Genomic DNA, 19,358 nt, shown 5'->3' on the forward strand with positions numbered 1-19,358 from the left:
ATACAGAGTACATTGTTGGGGCCAAAACCCACTCTGGCTTGACTTTCACCTTAAAACACCATAGCTAAAAATTATAGCAAGTGTAAAGGACCACAATGTATAGGAACAATACAGAACCACAGTGCCTCTGGGCATAGGTGACTAGAAGCATCATTACCTCTCTTTTTCTAGTGCACCTGTCCTATATTTCAGTGACCTGGTGACAGGCACACCCTCAGGACTCCCAACTCCTCTTTCTTTAAAAACCAACAGTCACAGTTGTCAGATCATCCTTAAAATGCTATAGAAGGCAGCTTGGCAGGACGTAGGGCCCTGAATCCTCCGTCAATGTGATCCAGGGCCCCTTTACTGGAGACAGGAGAGGCTGGTCCAAAGCTAGGACTTGGGGGCCAAATATGAACCCTGCTTAATTCCAGCCTGACTTGTACCTTGAGAACCCCAGGAATTTGTGACCTGGCGAAAGAGCCACAAAGAAACAATGAGAGGGAATGTGAGACCATATATTGCTTTGGGGCTTGACAGATTTTTATTACCATATGAATGAAATAAAGGTACTCTTACTCTGGGCCCCAGCTGAAGCTAATCATCACCAATAGGTTTTGTCTCGGCATGAATGATTGATAGTAACACTTGACAAGTATGGGTTGGGTTTTTGCAGGATTAATAATGTGACTGGGACACAAGGCTGTTCCAGTCCTGGGATGGTTCTGGGTCCAGTAGCTGACCAGGACTCCCAGGATAGCAGAAACAGTTCCTGGAGTCTCGAATTCGGGAGTGTAACCATGGTCACCCGGAATGGAGGGGATTGGCCCTACAGGAGATAGGGAGGGTCTGGGGGCCCACCCTGCAGTCCCCCACTTCCTACCATTTACCTCTCGTCTCTGCACTCTCCCCCTCACCCAGAAGATACAAATTTTAGCTCTCTCGCTTTGAGCACAAGACATGGAGCTAATCACTGTTGGTTTATGTCTGAATTTGTATTATTGCAGGTATATTATTGAACAGTTTCATTGTATTATTTTCAAGGAAGAAAACAGTCACAAAGTTTGAAGTGCATTAGATATTCATAAAACAAAAGAAAAAATTGTGTTAGTATCATCTTCTGAAGCTTTTAAACGTGTCCCCCAGATCCCCTTCAAAATCTCTCTGATAGTTGACTTTGACCCAGTCTTGCTCTAATTAACCTCGCTGTTCCACAAGCACTGGGCTTTCAAGATAAATGAAAATCTATTCCTTGTCCTCATATACCCTTGACTGAGGACACGTCATGGCCATCAGCAGAGGTTGTCTTCCTGGAGCATGTGGCTTTGGAACGTGCCCCCATGGAGTGGGGGCAGGGACATCTGCCCATCTAGCCAGATTGGAAGCATCCACCCTGCTGTGGCTGTGCAACAGATGTCCCTGTCAGTGACCCTCTCCCGTCTCCATTTCATGCTCTGCTGGTAATCAATAGTTAGTACCCAATCAATGAATGACTTTTCTTTTTAGTCAGTGTGATTGTTTCAGTGGTGACATGTGCCACCAATTTTGGAAAAAAAAAAAATAATAAATGCTCATTAGGTCCCCAAGTTAGCCCTTCTCCCCCCCAATCTTATTTGACCTATCTAGTGTGTTTAAAGGATCTCTGGTTCTTTGTCCCCCAAATACTTGCCTCAGCAGAGCTTCAATAGGAAAGTGCCCTTGGGAGCTAAGCCTCGGTTTCCAGGAGTAGAACTGCCATTGCTTGGTTTTTAAGAACTCACCATTCTCGCATTATGGAATGGAAAGTAGCAGTCAGATTTCCCCCTGTTCTTTTATCCCTAAAGCTGTATATAGAATTTTGGAGATTTTCAAAGGATCTTTTTTTTCTTAATTGCATTTTTTCATATAGAAACGAGAAGGAAAATGGCTTCTTTTTTGGTCCATTTTTCTGTTTTATTCACTTAGACCAGGAATGACAAAAGAATTTCATCATACATACACATATATCTAAATAATAAGAGACTCTATGGGATGCTAGGTTGAGAAAAGATTCTGTGGTCACATTTGGGGACCAAGAAAGTATGCTTTGATTGATTGGTGATGTCTTCCATGAGCATGGAAATGGAGGCGAGGTACATCACGTGTCATGTACTTGTCATTCCTGACTTGGATCTTGTGAAAAATAAAGTTCACACATATGATAATACTAGTGTAACAGTTAAGAGGTGTTTACCAAGTGCCAGGCACTGATCTAAGTGCTTTAAATATATTAACTAATTTAATTCTCAAAGCAGCCCACAAGGTAGTACAAATGAGGAAACTTACAATGAGGAAACTCTTACAAATGAGGAAACTGAGGCACAAAGAGGTTAAGTAACTAAGCCATATTCCAACAGCTAGGAAGTGGGAGCACTGAGGCTCAAAGTCAAGGCAGTCTTGCTTCAGAGCCTATGGCCTTAGCTGCTGATACTGTGCTATGTCTTTTTGGCTGATGCTGTGTCTTTGCTGTCTAGTAACTGACTCAGCTGCAGTTCAGAAGAAAATATAAAATCAGGGACACCTGGGTGGCTCGGTTGAGCGTCCAACTTTGGCTTGGGTCATGATCTCATAGTTTGTGAGTTTGAGCCCCCTGTCAGGCTCCATGCTGATAGCTCGGAGCCTGGAGCCTGCTTCGAATTCTGTGTATGTCTCTCTCTCTCTTTCTCTCTCTCTGTCCCTCCCTTGCTTGTACTCTCTCTCAAAAATAAATAAATATTTAAAAAAATTCAAAATCAGGTTTATGGACCCTGTTATCTTTGGGCCTCAGGCGCTAGAATAAAAGACAGGGCCCAAGGGAACCTTAGCATTGAGGTGAGAGTTGCATATGAACTTCCTCCTTCCTCTCCAGTTCAAGTAGCATTTCTAGTCTTCCTGCCTCTACCGGCACTGTCGCCTTGTCAGATGGGAGAAGATGAATGGGGAGGGAAGAGGGGCAGACATTTATAGAGTAGAACAGAGAGGAGTTCCTTGGACTCTGGGCCACCTGGCTGGGTAAACTATTTTTGAATGGCCATTTTCAATGATCATTTTTGTGTAAAGGACATGTACGTATAAAGAGAACTACATCATTACTATAGCAAATAATAAAGCTTTCATAATGGCTGAAGAAAGACTTTTTAGTCTCTCTTTTTATACTGTTTCTTTCTTCCTTCATTAATGTAACAGCTATTTATTGAACACCTATGCTGTGTCCTTGTTGGACTAGAATTATAGAAATGGTGAACCAAAGGAGCTATGAGCCCTGTCCTCCTTGTGCTTATAGTCTGCTTGTCCAGGTAATGACTAAATGTGAGGTGCAGCTCTGGTGAGTGTTGCAGAAGAAGGCCTTTGGTCCCAGGAAAGCAACGTGACTGTGGTAGAAGGAATGAGGGACTGAGGTGGTCATACCACATGGGTCCTTGAAGGCCATGTTAGAGTTTTCACTTTAGCATAAGAGCATGGGGAAGCCATGGAAGGTGGGAGAAGGTTGGGGAGTTTGTGTCATGCAATCAGAATTTTTCTTTCTTTTTTGAAAGGTAATTGTGACTGCACTGGGAAGAGTGAATTGGAGAGGGGACATAGATGAACTAGAGGCATTCATAGGAGTCTGGGCAAAGAGGCCATGATAGTTTGGATTGGAATAATTTGGATGGTGAAGGGAAGAAGTAGAAGGATTCTGGATATCTGGAAGGTGAAACTAACTAGATTTGGTGATAGACTAGATGTGGGTAGTGAGGGCTAGAGAATGGGCAAGGATGCCTAGAAAGTAGAATGGCAGTCTTATTCCCAGGGTTGGGGATGCTGGAAGAGCACCATGTTTAGAGTGGAAGGTCATCTTTTGTTGGAGGTGCTTTTGAGCTGTCTGAGAAGAGATGTCAAATAGGGTACGCTTTTCATTGTAAATGTGTAGCATTTCAACTGGCTATAAATAAGCTTTGTCCTGGGAAACCAAGTACTTACTGTGGCAAAAAAAATTTTTTTTAATGTATAATTTCATTGATTTTTAAAATTCCAAACGTATTTTCATTTAGAAAATAAGAATCTAACAGTAACAAAGGAAAATACTAAAGGTAAATATCGTGCATAATCACCCTGGTCATTTTTATTTTTGTATGTTTCTCTGCCAGAGGAGCATTTCTCTATTCCTATAAGCATTCATATTTTAATTAGTTGTCATTATAATCTACCTCCAGTGTTGTAATAGGATTGTATTCAATTACCATTATCCCAAGTATTTTTTTCACATTTCTCTATATATTTCTATATAACTCTCAAATGCTGTATTTAAAATATGTTACATCAACCCTGGTGGCTTGATCAATTAAGTGTCTGACTTCGACTCAGGTCATGATCTCACATTTGTGAGTTCAAGCCCCATGTCGGGCTCTGTGCTGACAGACAGCTCAGAACCTGGAGCCTGCTTTGGATTCTGTGTGTCCCTCTCTGCCTCTCCTCCTGTTCACACTCTGTCTCTCTCTCTCAAAAATAAACAAACGTTAAAAAAGTAAAATATGTTGCATAATATTCCATGGTTTTTTTCCATGCTTTTGATAAATCACAAATTACAATTTTCTAAGCAATTTTAGTACTTTTAGATATTAAGTTGATTTTAAGATTTCATTATTGTAAGTAATAAATATTGCTACGTGTGTCACCTTCCCCCCCCTCCATGTTTCTTTAGAGTGAGAGTTTCTTATGAGTGAGATGAGTGGATTAAAGAGTTTGAATGGGTTTAAAGCTCTTGATTTGTGTAGAGGCAAACACTTTTAGAACCGTTGGCAGGGACTGTGGGGAGCTGACCATAGAACAGAACTCTGACCTCGACATCAAGCCTCATCACACTTCTTTGGATTTAGCAACCAATGGGTGCTAATATTAATGAGTGCTTGACAAGGTCCCATGGCTACCTGGGACTTGGGCTAGCCTCTTGCCTTCCTCCAGGTTTTCTGTTCCTAGGATAGTGCCACCATTACTTAGGAACCAGTGAGAGCCCCTGAATTGATGGTATGCTGAAGGGATTGTCTAAACTTGGCTGAGCCTCCAGATTCCAAAAGACTTTCAGTGTGCTGCAGGGTCTGCCTTGGGTTCCTTTGAGCTTAGATGGGGTTCTCAACACCTTCCATGACCTGGTCCCTGCCTACCAATCTGTCCTTCTTTGCCACTGCCTCCCAACATATCACCTCGGCAATGCCCAGGCTAGACTTTATTCTGGCCCTGGATGATGCCTTGGTTACATCCACACTCCTGGCTTTCATTCAAGGTGCTTCCTCACCCTCTGCCTTTCCAAACCCTGCCTCTCCTTTAAGATTCTGCACTAGTTATAATTCCTCCAGGTTGCTGGCTCCCACTTCCCAGCTTGCTGTTCCTCTGCCATGAACTTTTACAGTACCTTTAGTCTCCATTCCAAGACTTAGCACATAATTGTAAGCTTTCTGGTAAAGTTTGACATTTATACCTCTTGAGGATAATTATACTCTCCAAGAGGGCCGTGTCTTACTCTCCCCAGTCCCCTCAGAGCCTAGCTGTGGTGCTAAGCCCTTGCCAGTGCTCCATAAATCTAATGTGACCCATGAAATCAAAATATATGTGCTATGTGATGCGGTGTCAAAGCTTCTGAGCCATTCTTATGTATTTTCAACATAAATACCCACATGCAAAAATTGCTGAGGATATTTTAAAAATACTCATAGCTGGACATACTCAGATTTTCTCTACCTGAATGCATTTTGGGACGTTTTGAGAACAAGTTAGTGCTGGAAAACCAATACCTGGTCACATTTTATTTCTAAGTCCTTGATATGCACAGGGTGGGAAGGATGATTGGTGGAGGGAACCAGGGTGGATGAAGGGTAGGTAGTAAGAAGCACTGGGACATCCATCTTATCTTTAAGAAGCCAAGTGTCTGTGGCTCCTGGAAATAGTACCAGAATTGTAGTGCAGTGATGTGTTCTGCTATTCTATTTTTTTGAAAATTGGCCCTGATGTTATCCTGCTGTCTTCACGGCTCACTTCCTTGACTGGGTCAATATTGTGATCATCAAGAGTCTTCAGACGAAGCCTCCCCAATTTTCCCTGGAACCTGGAGCTTCCTTGTTCTTTAGGACCTGGCCTGGTGCAGTGGGGCCCTGTGGCTAGGAGTTGGGAGCTTTGGGGCTGGGCTGGCTCTGTGGCCACTAGCTGTATGGCTCTGCACGAGCTTGGGCCCTGGCACCCTTCTTTGTAAAGCCACACGCTCAAACTAGATCATTTCTAGGCTCTTCAGTCACTGAGACTAAAAACAAAATTATTGGAGCTCTCTTAAAAAGGGTAAGCTTTGGTGCCACTTCTAACTAAAAATGAGAAATAGACTCTTTGACACATTTAATGACATGTGTTAGTATGTGTGTGGAACTTTACACTTAACTTGTATTTCTTTCTTTCCTTCTCTCCCTCTTTTTTTTTTTTCTAGCCAAACATCATGTCAATGGCAATAGAACAGTTGAACCTTTCCCAGAGGGAACACAGATGGCTGTATTTGGTAAGATATCAACTCTGAAAGAAAACCCAAATTGTGTGCAATGACTAGTGCCAAATTTCTGAGTTTTAGCAAGTGTCCTCAGGGCTTCAAAATCTGGGCTCTTGTAGATATTTACAAGTCATTGGAGCCAAAAAAAAAAAAAAAAAAAAAAAAACAACTATTGAGTTCCTAGTATTTCTGGGATCAGAAAAGATTATTCTATAGAATTTAATATGCTTTCTTTTCTCACTTTGCAAACCAAATATCAAACTGTGTCTTTGCTGTTTCTTATGTCCACACTGTGAATTAACCTGATAATTTACAGTTTGAGTTTTTCTTTCCTTGAAGGCTCCCCCCACCCGCCACATTGATACGTAACTTTGTCAAAGGCTGGGATTCAAGTAGTTTTGAGTTGTTATTCCACAAAAATCAATCTAACTGAATAATCTCTTTCTCCTCCATTATGAATTCAGCATATTCCTTAGAAAAGAAGTTGATTAAAATGTTTTAAACAGAATAAAATCTAATCTCTGAGTATATATTTACCATATACAATTATGTGGTTGAGCAGAACTTCTCTGTTAGCTTCCAAACCTTTTGGTGATGAGGTCCTTTTTAATTCATTATTCCTTACCTCCATATTTAATGTCACCTAAACTTCCTTTAAAATGTCCCTACACTTGGCACTTTCTTGGCCTACCTTCCTCCTTTTCTCCCGCCTTCCCTTTTCTTGCTGACGTCCTCTTTCCTCTTGTTTTTGCCTTCCCCCCTCACTCTTCCCTCCAGCAATGCCCTGGGGTCCATCCCTTATCATCCTCTCTGGGGTCACTACCTCTGTCCCCTGAATTTTCGTTTTCTTGTAGCTTCTGGATCCTTCCCCTCAGCCTTTAGACAGGTTTTATGATCTTTCCCATCCTAAAAACCTGAAGTCCCTGATTTTATGCCTTCTTCTAGCTCCCATTCTACCCTGGTCTTGATGATCCTCTTCTGTAAGGCTTTTGATGTAAAGCTGCTTTAAAGCATGGAGTTCTCCTTGAGCTGCAAATTAGCTTCAGGATCACCCACCTCTAAATTAGCCTATTCAGCATAAAATATTAACTTATTCACAGAGATGGAACCAGAATTAGTAATCAATAATGATTAACGGTTGGAGAGTTATGAAATAGGGAACTAATTCTGCCTGGGTATTTGTAAATCTTGCTCCATATGGGCTAGCACCCTTTAAAATGTACTTATCAGTGGTTAGAAGTTATTATGCTCAGAAATTTAAACAGAGAATTTGAATTTTGTAGAAAAAAGCATAATGGACACTCTAAAAATGTGTGCTAAATATTTGCTTTGTTACTTTTCTTCTGTGTACTTATGCTCACACGATGCCATTTTTCTGGAGTTGTAGGTTTGAAACTATCAGGGGACAGTTACCAGGGGACAGCAAATGTCACATCAGTGTGCAATGGGTTATTTTGATAATTTTTTTTTTTGTATTTCAGATTTTTCACCCCCCAGACATGTTAGACACTCAGTTCCATGTCATATTGGGCAATATAAAATAAGGCTAACCTATCTTAGCAGGGTTTCCTCTGTTTTGCTATTAGAGGAGAGCTTCCTTCCCAAGGGACAGACCCAGCACCAGGCAGGTATGGATGTTGTTTGGCCACAGAATTGGAAATATCAGTGAATAAAGCTCTGTGATGAGATTGTTATTATAATTTGTCACAGTTTTGGTTTGTAGTGGCTTTCCTAAAAATCCTAACCCGTGGCCTTCATTGCTTGGCTTTGGGCAAGCACCTTTCCCTTTCCAAGCTTTAGCATTTTTCACCAATAGGATGAGAATTGACTGCTCTGAGACACTTGCCTTTGCTTCTCCATCTTACATATTCAAGACCCAAAGCTCATCTGGCGGTAGGCAGTCCTCAGGAAACCCTCTGTGAGTGGCCAAGGTGTGTGGTTTTAAGAGGTGAATCGTGTATCATTTCTGCAAGTGCAGAAATATACAGATTGTAAACTAGAATATCTTTTGACATCTAAGAATGTTTACATTATTAGAACTTCAGTTTGACTCTTCCAGATGCTTAAATTAAGGCCCTATTTGGGTTAAGTAGGTGCAAGCATTTTATATTAATGTTTTAAAAACTGTTCTCATTTTATATAACTTGTCCACCTGGCCTGCAGTGAAGAGAAGGAGCAGATGGCTTTTGGGGTGGGCTTCTCTCATTCTGGGTTGTTTATAGCTCTACTGAAAAGGTTAAACCAAGTATATAGCACTTGGCTCTTTGACATATGTTGGACATTTAATCCTCCTGGCACCTTGCAAGCCTGGTATGAGTATGTAATCCTCTTCTCAGAGAGCTCATGTGACTTACCCGAAGTCACTCAGCCAGTGATATAGTGGAGGGAGAATTAGAGTCCAAGTGTAACTAACCCTGAAGCCCACGCTCTTCTTATGACGTCCCCTGACTCTTAGCACTGGTTGAAGAAGCCGTGGGCAAGTCTGGTAGATTCAGAAATGGCTTTCAGCTGGATCCATGCACAAATGCACGATTTCCAGCCAAGCCAATTTAGCAAATTGATTTGTGAATTTCTATGCATTCCCAGAGTGTGCTGAAGGACTCTTGACATATAACTTTTGCTGGGAAAATACTGCTTGGAATGACATCTCCTACTACTTATCACTTTTACCCATTTGATTTTAGTAGCATGTGTTAATATACAGGGGAATGTCTTACATCTACTTGACTGTGAGCTCACCAAACACCAGTGGCACTTTCTAGTTGTCCCAACTTACTCTTCAGCCTTGGAGGTGTTAATATTTTATGACAAAATAGTATCACCAGTTGCAATTTTATTATCTATTGGTTAATCATTTGAAGATGCTTTACAGAATGCTATCTACAGAGGAACTTTTAAATTAAATCCACTCTGAAAGTGGTCGTTGAACTGCCATTAGGCATTTAGAGTGGATAATGTAAGGAAGTATAAAGGACAGGGTACGCTCCATTGTAAAAAATACACAAGTGCGTCATTGTGTCACGTGACCAAAGAATATATAGGTGTTCCTTAATTTCTGGCATGTAATCTTCACAGATTATTTTTAAACTAAGATGTTTATTTTTTCAGATTTTCTTTCGTAGCCCATTTGTTAGTCCTCGTCTTGTTTTTGTGTGGCCACAGTTCTTAAGCTTCTTTGTTGCTCTTTCTCTCCTCTGTACTTTAGGACAATGATAATGAAGGTAATAGGCTCTGCTCTCCCAGTGGGCTTCTCCTCGTCTGTGTATGATGCTGTCTTTCAAGTCAGTGGGAGCCCTTTTTCCACAAGCTGGAGAAGCAGAACCGAACATTTTGCAATTACTTCATGCCTTTGTTCCCGGTGGCTGACAGTGCCCTATGGCTATCATCCCTTTAATCCTACAACAGCCCTGTGAAGTGGGCATTATTGTGCTCTGTTAGAGACAGAGAAACTGAGGCACCCAAAGATGAAAGAAATCTGGTCAAGTGGAGGGAATGCTTTCTCGGGCATGAGGACACATCCACATTACATTTGCCAGCATGCTGTGCCTGACTTAGAAAGGTTCTCTCCAGCTCTCAATAACTTAATGAAAGTGACATCCCATTGGCAGTGAGCCACTCCATCCATGCAGAGAGCACAGAGGCTCCAGCCATTCTGTGGTGTTTTTTTTTTTTTTAAAGCACAGAACAAAAAAATAAATAAATAAATAAAGCACAGAACAGCTATTCATTTTATTAAATATACTCTGTAGTCAAGAAGATTTATCATTTTCAAATAAAATAAAAACTTATTAATTGAGGAAAATGCAGAGAAGCTGGGGGTTGGGAAGATGTGTGAATTTGCGAAGGTTTTTAGTACAACTTGAAAAAATGAAATACAACTTTTAAAAACTTTAAAATACAGTACTGTGCCATAAAATTTGTCATCCAAAGTAGTACACTTTTGAGAGTGAAAGGGTGCTGTTAAAAATTACATTAGATAATGAGGTACAAACCTGAAGGGTTTCAGGCAATTGGGATATAATGTTACCCTATAACAAGAGTGTATATTGTAAAATATTGTGCCAAGAGTAATAAATACACATTGAGTCAAGTTGAAATTGAACTTAGATATATAAAATGAAGTAAACAAGTGAAAAAAAAAAAAACAATGCAGACTATACTATATTATATATAATGTAGTATCAGCACCAATAGTTTCACTAACTGCCAAGATTTTCCTCAGTAAATATTGTTATATCTTTCTGAATGACTTGAAATTAAAAGCTAATTCATATTTATAAAACCAGGTTCACAGCTCTTTCATAAGAGATGGAGAATTGATCATCACAGGTTATGCCTTTGCAATTTTAATATTGTACTTGTAGTATCCAATAACGTAGGGTGGTGAGTTCTCCACCACTAGAGGTATTTAAATGATAGAGTGGTCATTCCTAACAAATTGGAAAATGGGACTAAATAGCATATAAGAGTCTTTCTTCTCAATTAGTGAGCATTTACTTTATTTCAGAATGTTAAACCCTTTTGAAAAAATTCCTTCTAGCAAGAAATTCTTTGATCCTATCATTTAGAAACCCACACCAAGCCTGTCTGCAGAAGGGTAAGGTTCTGTAGCAAGGAATCTTAATGTATAGGAATTGATATCAGTGACAACACTAGAAGTATCTCCATGAATTCTTAGGGTGGGTTTTTAGGCTCTCAGTATCCTGACAGCAATGGCTCTGTGATCTCAAACATGTTTTCTTTGTCAGGTTCTCTTAGGGCTTATCAAATGAGAGGGAGCAAAAGACAATCCAAGACATCATGAAAATGTGCTGATGACCTTGTTTATCTCTGTTTATAGCCAAGGTGCCAAGAATTTACCAGACTGTTTCTCAAATAGGTGTGTGGAAGGGCTGATTCCAGAGCAAGGGCTAGTGACTGTTTCAGGGCCACAGATGCACCCCAGTCCAAGTAACTCACCTTGAGCACTCCAAAGGAGAATGAGATCCATGTCTGTAAGATGAACCAATCATAAGACATTTTTTCCCCCTGACTTCAATTGGAGGTGAATTTTGAAACAGCCACAGTTATTTTGTCTGCTAGCCAAGAAAACAGCATTGAAAGCAGCAGGCAATATGTCAGACTTCAAAGGAAAATATATTGGTGGCTCATTGGCTTGAATCCAACATTATGTTGGTAAATAATCAAATCCCGGTGTGGCATATTTCTCCCTGAACCTTGACTGAAAACCATTGAAGACCATTCTGTGAGCTGTAGAGTGGCAGTCACTCATTCTAGGAAAAAGGCCAGAAAGAATGACTTTGAAATGTGTTTATAATTAACTAAACAATCTAAATTCACAAGACTGTTAGAACAGCAGGCTGCTAACTGGTGCAAACTTCTTAAGTGATGAGGCACTTGGGGAAACAAAAATAGGCCTTCCTCCCATGATAATCTGAAGCACCTTCAAGGGACAATAATTGGTCATTTAGGGACATGTTTTAAGATATATTTTATTTTATTTATCTTTTGTGTGTGTGTGTGATGTTCTCAATTTTTATTTCCTTTTTGAGCGTGGAGAGGTCAGATAATACAGGGAGAGGGGAAGAGACCTCCCTGAAAATCCCATTTGGATTGTATGACATTGCTTGTTATGGCACAGCACACCTGGTCCCAGTCTGGAAGAGCACAGGTGTGGAGTTGGAGAGGGTATCCTGGGGGCGGGGAGGGTGTGAGAGGAGGATATATTTAGAATAGGGAAGCTGGAGTGTGGGTGGGGATTTTTGTGCTTAGAGAATGGAACTGAACCCATTGTAGAAAGGAGTAAATCCAAATCCAGTAATGTTTGATAATCGTGTATCCACCAATCTCAATCATTTGGAATGCATGTGAGAACCAGAAAATAAGCTCTACCCCCCACCTCCCACCACACACACGAAAGTTGTGGAGGAGTCTATAAATAATTCTGAACTCACAGAGGCCTTTGCAGTCAGATAAACCTTGGTACATGACTCTAGACAAGTACCTTACCTGCTCTAAGCCCCATTCCTCATCTGTAAAATGAGGTGAAGAATGTCTGCCTCACAGGGTTGTTTTCAGAATGTCATGAGCTAATGCCTCAAGGCATTTAGGGTATGGGGGACAGATGGGACAGATCTCAGGCACTGCTGCTCATAGGACAGCCTGTGCAGTGTTCCCCGGGAGGCCACCTGCTCTCCTCAGCCAGAATGCGCTGTGATCCAGGCCCCAGGCGATTGACCCCAACATTAGTCAGTTCCATTTGATCCATAATCTCTCTTGCATAATACCTGATGAGCCCTGTAACTCAGGGATTTTGAAGGATAACAGATTGCATTAGTGGAGAACTCAACTAATACTGGCCCAGTACTGACCAGCCCTTGTTAAAACTTTCTAGTAGGCCACTCTCATTATGGGTCTCAATGAGACTGGTTGCTTCCTTATGAATCAACACAGAGCTCTCAGAAAATGCCATGATTTCTCTTTTGGCCTCACCTATTGAGTTGATCAGTTGTGGCTAATTATTTCACTGTTCTTGCTAGTATATAGTGACCATCCAATTGACCAACTTTTTGTAAACTTTTGAAAATGAAGAAGATTTATAGAATTCATTTTACCTATATGGCAGTAATTTCTTAAATTTCTACCGAGAAAATATGCTCAAGAGGATGTGCTAGAGAAACAATTATGTATCTACTGCTTCTCTGTGATTTAGCTTTTTTAGAAGAAAAATGTAGATATGGAGAATGACAAAAACTGAAGTTAATCGTTATTCAGTTTAGCTCAACTAGCATTTTTAAGAAAAATACTGAGCCCCATGTTGCAGATGATATAAGACAGCTAATATATTCTCTCTTGCTCTTACTCTTCCCAATCATTTATCTTTGGCCTTGTTATAAAACAAAATAAAGGAAAATTAAAATAGATACAAGACATGGAAAAATTGCACACTTTAGAATTAGCTAAATGTTAGACCAAAGAAAAATATGAGAAATGAAATACAAATAGTACGTGCCATGATACAATATAATTTGTTAAAGTTGGCCACAGATTTGGCTCTATATTTTCTAGCAGCATTGTGAAGACCAGTTAGTTGTATGATTGGTTTCCATTTTTAAAAACTGTGGTAAAACACATAATATAAAATTTTCCGTTTTAACCATCTTTAAATGTAAAGTTCAGTGGCATTAAGTACATTCGCATGGCTATGCAACCATCACCACCAACCATCTCCTGAACTTTTTCATCTTCCCAACTAAAATTCTGTATACCTTAAATAATTATTCTCCATTCTGTCTCCACCAAGCCCCAGCAACCCTCATTATACTCTCTGTCTCTGTGAGTTTCACTACTCTAGATATCTCCAATAAGTGGAATCATTCAATATTTATTCTTTTGTGACTGGCTTATTTCACTTGGCATACTGTCTTCAGGGTTCATCCATGTTGTGATGTGTATCGGAATTTATTTATTTTTATTTATTTTTGAGAGAGAGAGAGAGTGCGAGTGAGCAAGGGGCAGGGGGAGGGGGAGAGAGAGGGAGGGAAAGAGAATCCCAAGCATGCTCTGCACTGTCAGCATGGAGCCTGAGGTGGGGTTCGAGCTCACCCAGTGAGGGGCTTGAACTCATGAACTGTGAGATCATGACCTGAGCCAAAGTCGGATGCTTAACCATCTAAGCCCCAGAATTCAGGTGCCCCAGAATTTCCCTCCTTTTCTAAGGCTGAGTAGTATTCCACCAAATATATATACCACATTTTGTTTATCCATTCATCTATCACAGGACATTGGGGTTGCTTCCACCTTTTGGCTATTGTGGATAATACTGGTATGAACATGGAAGTGCCAGTATCTCTTGAAGACCCTACTTTCAAGTCTTTTAATGAGTATACCTAGAAGTGGAATTGCTGGATCAAATGGTAATCCTCTGTTGTACTTTTTGAGGAACTGCCAACCCATTTTCTACAATGGTTGAGCCATTTTACAGTCCCACTGGCAAAGCACAAGGATTCCAATTTCTTCACCTCCCTGCCAACACTTGTTATTTTGTTTGTCCATAGCCATCCCGATGTGTGAAGTGGTGATGGGTTTCAATGTTTTACTTAATGATATTGAAAATCTTCATGCTTGGGGGAATCTTAAAATTTCCTGATTCTAGAACCAGAAAGAAATTTCTTTTAAGGGTAGGTGTAAGGAGAACACTGTAATGTGAGACAGTCAACAGTACTACTGCTAACCCTTTAGGGTGAGCAGCATGAGGAGATTTGTGAGCTGTTGGTCACACTGCTCTTTTCTTTGGACTGCTGACACACACCAGGGAATATTTAGGCCACACACTGTGACGGGTTGCACAGTATGCTTCTCTGGCTTAACCCATAAATTACTTGTAATGCATCTAAAGCAATCAATAGACTGGTTATCTTATAAGGAATTTTCTATCAATATTATTTCTTTAATGGATTTTTAAAAATATTTACCTTTTAGTTTTTTATTGTGAAAAATTTCAAACATACTAAAAATAAACTGATATAAGGAAGCCTCCCTTATTCAGCTTCAGGTTATCAGTTAGGGCTGAGTGTTTTTCATGTATATTCTCAGTTGCTCTCCACCATCTCAGGTTATTTCAAAGCAAATCTCACATATCATCTAATTTTTTAAATTTAATTTTGTTTTGTTTTGTTTTGTTTTATTTTGTTTATTTTATTTTATTTTCTTTTATAGAAAGAGAGAGAGAGAGAGAGAGAGAGAGAGAGCATGAGCTGGGGAAGGGCAGATGGAGAGGGAGAAAGATAATCTCAAGCAGGCTTCACGCTCAGTGTGGAGCCCTATGCAGGGCTCAATTCCACAAACGTGAGACATTATGACCTGAGCTGAAATCAAGAGTCAGACCCTCAACTGACTGAGCCACCCAGGTGTCCAACATATCATCTCAGTTTATCCGTGAATATTTGGGTACATATCTCTAAAAAGAGCAGCTGTATGGAAAACATACCATAATGCCATTATCACACCAAAAAAATACAATTATTTAATATCATCAAGTATGTCATGAGTCCATATTTCCACTATTGTCTCATAAATGTTTTTTCAAACCATTTGTTTGAGTCAAGATCCAAATGAGTCCATACATTGTAATTGGTTGATATAAATATTTAGTCTCTTTTAACCTGTAAGTTCATCTCTCTTTTTTTCCTTGTAATTTATTTGTTGAATAAATTAGATAATTTATTCTGCACTATCTCCTTCAGTCTAGTTTGAATGGCCATATTTGTCAATCCTCTGTACTTCCTAAAAATTGGGAGTTAGAGTCCTGATCCGAATCCATAGGTGGGGTGTGTAAGCCATTCAGGAGGCATTTAATAACTGAATCATTAAATTAGCAGCCCTTAATGATCATTGCCTAGGTCCATTATTTTATCCAAGGCTATAGGATGGTGCTATTTTAATTCTAACATTTCCTTTTACTTATGAACTAGCCCTTTTATTAACTACTTGGTTATCTTGACATCCAGTTTGATTAAGAAAGATGTGTCATTCCCCGCCCCCCCCCAATCTATCACTTTGCTCCATGGATCTGAACATGGGTTAAAAGTATATTCATGAGTTAGAAGCATATATAAATACAGTTGCTTAAGTCAAAAGTGATTTAACAAATGATGGAAACCTCTTTAATTTGAATGACCATTTTCACTTGGGCATTTAACCAAATTATTGAAATTTGTGACCATTTGGCTAAACTTGAAAATGCAATCACAATAGACAGATTGCCTCAACAGATTTGGGCAAAACAAAGTAGCAGACACATACATAGTCAGGTGGCAGAAGGTATGTCTCCGGCAAGGCTGGATCTGGGGAGCAGCCATCTTCTCTGCTGTTCTCACCCAGGTCTTGTGACCAGGGGACATGTTGCCTTGTGGGTTCTAGTCCTGAGCCTCAGCAACCCAGGATGAAAAAGCCAACTCCAGAGAGGGGGCCATCTTGTTTCTAGATGTGGAATGCTGTGAAAATATTGCAATGATGAGAATGGATAAGCAGCCAGGAAATGACAAAGCCTCCTCAGGAATGCTGCCCACTGTGAAGACTAACAGCTGAGCTATCTCACCTGCAGCGCTTTTTCATGCTTTGGTTTAATATTGTGAATGCGTTTGAGGGTAGCAGAAGACATATTTTTCAGAGTGCTTTTCCCTTGTCTCTGCCTTCCAGTTTTCACAGATAGAACAGGTAGGACTATCTGCAGTTTCACTACCAAGTATTTTGGGAACTGTCTACTGACTCACTTATTTTTTTAATCTCATTTTGTCTTTATTATTTATTATCTTATGTATATATAGATTTTTTTTTTTTTTTGGTGAGTTGTCTCAAATTTTCCTTTTGGAATGATGCTGTGTATAAATAAATAAGAGTAAAATAATTCCTATGAATGAAATTTCTTAGGCCTAGTACAACATACAGTTTTCTTTTTAAGGCATTAAAAATCAAAAATGCCAGATCTGTTTTTTTCAGAAATAACTGGAATGTTATCACCAAACCCTAAGAAGTGGGATTCTGTTGAAGCAACATGTTTGGTTCACACTGAGAAATGATCGTTTAGCTTTGCCTGCCTTTGGCCAAAATAGCGTGAATGATGATGAAAGAGCCCCTGTGAACTTTTCATGAATTCTTGTGTGTAAGTGTCAGCAACATCCCAGGTGTCCTTATATACCAGGAGTTACTACACGGAATATCTTTCATCTTCCTCTTATGTCATTGGTACCCCAGGATTTAGACAAAGGATTATAGTTGGTCAAGACCAATCACATTGGGACCAAAGGTGGTGCTTGCCAGATGGCTATCTTTCTGGTACAAGTCTGACCATAGATTCTTCCAAGCCCCAGCTGGGATGCCAAGACTCATGATAATATGGTGACGATTAATGATAGTTCATGATAGGCCTTATCGTGAATGAATTCAAAAAGATATTTTAAAAATATACTTACTTTAAGATGATTGAGGGGCACCTGGGTGGCTCAGTCAGTTAAGTGTCTGACTTCAGCTCAGGTCATGATCTCATGGTTCATGGGTTCAAGTCCCACATCGGGCTCTGTGCTGATAGCTCAGAGCCTGGAGTCTGCTTCTGATTCTGTCTGTCTGTCTGTCAGTCTCACTCTCTCTGCCCCTCCCCCGTTTGCCCTCTGTCTTTCTCTGTGTCTCAAAAATAAATAAACGTTAAAAAAAAAAAAGGTGATTGAAAACACTTTCAGGGGCGCCTGGGTGGCTCAGTCGGTTGAACATCCGACTTCGGCTCAGGTCATGATCTCACGGTCCGTGAGTTCGAGCCCCATGTCGGGCTCTGTGGTGACAGCTCAGAGCCTGGAGCCTGCTTCAGATTCTGTGTCTCCCTCTCTCTCTTTGACCCTCCCCCGTTCATGCTTTGTCTCTCTCTGTCTCAAAAATAAATAAACATTAAAAAAGAAAAAGAAAAAGAAAACACTTTCAGATGTGGCTTTCCAGAATCAAGCTTACTTAGTGGGAATCAGTGCCGTCTGTTTTGTGGGAAAATAAAGTTTAAGTTTTTTGGCCGTATCTCTGGACTCCCCTGAAACCCCCTCTTGCAGTCATTTGAATCTCAAATGTCTTTCTGTGATGGTCCTTTCCCAGTTTCTTAGTTTCCATCATATTGTCACTTAGGTCAAGATGAATCCCCTGTGGAAGCCTGGCATTCATCTTGCTTCTAACACTCATGCATTCATTTAGTACTTGGGAGAATTTCTTGTCACCCTCTTTGCCACCAGCCTTCCCTTTCCTTACCATAAAAGTTGTCCAGGTGGCATTGACATTTGCATTGAGAGGAGTGGAAGAGTTTGTATTCACCTCATAGGGAATATTAAGAAGGAGGAAGGTTTGGGGAAGGTCACCTGGGAAAATTCAGGAATATGATGATACTAGGAGCTTAGAGTGAAAACAACCTGTGTATCAAATGAACTGTCAGGAATGCATAGGAACTGCTTCTTAGCATTCCTTTTGGCCGAAGAGCTCATGTTTGGCAAGTACATCCTTTGACCAGGCCTCCCCTTAACAGCTTTGTTGTAGAAATGTACACTAGCATGACCATAAGATGGAGAAGGCCCAATACGCATGGGTTCAGCATTGGCCTTGCTTTCAAACCACCTGTAAAAGTAAGAGCTGGATTCCCAAGCAAATCATATGTGCTTTAATCCTGGTGCCAATACATGGGTCTTCAGTGACACATAATAAATAGGTGGGCAGGTGTACCGGCTGAATGACAAATAGCTTCTCAGTTGCTGTTGATGCATTCGTAACTGGACTGAAAGTCTTTTTTTTTTTTTTTTTAATTTTTTAATGTTTCTTTTTGAGAGAGAGAGAAAGCCAAAGCGTTGGTGGGGGGGGGTGGGCGGGAAGGGGCAGAGAGAGAGGGAGATGCAGAATCTGAAGCAGGGTTCAGGCTTTGAGCTGTCAGTACAGAGCCCGACGTGAGGTAATGGACCATGAGAGGTAATGACCTGATCCGAAGTTGGGGGCTTAACTGACTGAGCCATCCAGGTGCCCCTGGACTAAAAGTTTTGTCCCTGTTTTTTTTCCTTCCATGTAGAACATTTTTATTCTACCTAGCAATGAAGTGACTGTAAAAACACCACCACTTATAACTAGTTAGTTATAAACTAACTTTTATATTGAATTGTAATTTTTATACTTTAAAGTATTTTTAGGTATATTATGTTACTTGTTCTTTGTATTTAGCTCTGAGATGAGAAAACTGAGGCCTAGAGAGATTAAGGGACTTTCCTGGAGTCAGGCTACTAGTTAATGGTAGAACTAAGTCTAGGACTCAGATAATTTATTCACTTATTTATCAAGTTGTTTATTGCAGCAGGAAACA

The 19,358-nt window shown here is 40.3% G+C and overlaps 1 protein-coding gene across 16 annotated transcripts in view; it reads left to right on the forward strand.

Annotated features, from left to right (window-relative positions):
* Window positions 1–19,358, forward strand: part of MSRA (methionine sulfoxide reductase A) — a 547,769-nt gene that overhangs the window by 172,033 nt on the left and 356,378 nt on the right. For 14 of the 16 annotated variants that reach the window (XR_006708415.1, XM_045461927.1, XM_045461941.1 and 11 more), the window contains one exon: window positions 6,428–6,496. The exons of the other annotated variants lie outside the window; for them this stretch is intronic. Coding sequence is in view for 13 of the 14 variants with exons in the window: in XM_045461927.1 (XP_045317883.1) it covers window positions 6,428–6,496 (69 nt within the window). In the remaining variant the exon portion in view is untranslated. The remainder of the gene's footprint in view (window positions 1–6,427; window positions 6,497–19,358) is intronic. 16 annotated transcript variants of the gene reach the window in all.

Source organism: Leopardus geoffroyi, chromosome B1 (genome assembly GCF_018350155.1).
Source record: "Leopardus geoffroyi isolate Oge1 chromosome B1, O.geoffroyi_Oge1_pat1.0, whole genome shotgun sequence".
Classification (NCBI taxonomy): Eukaryota; Metazoa; Chordata; class Mammalia; order Carnivora; family Felidae; genus Leopardus; species Leopardus geoffroyi.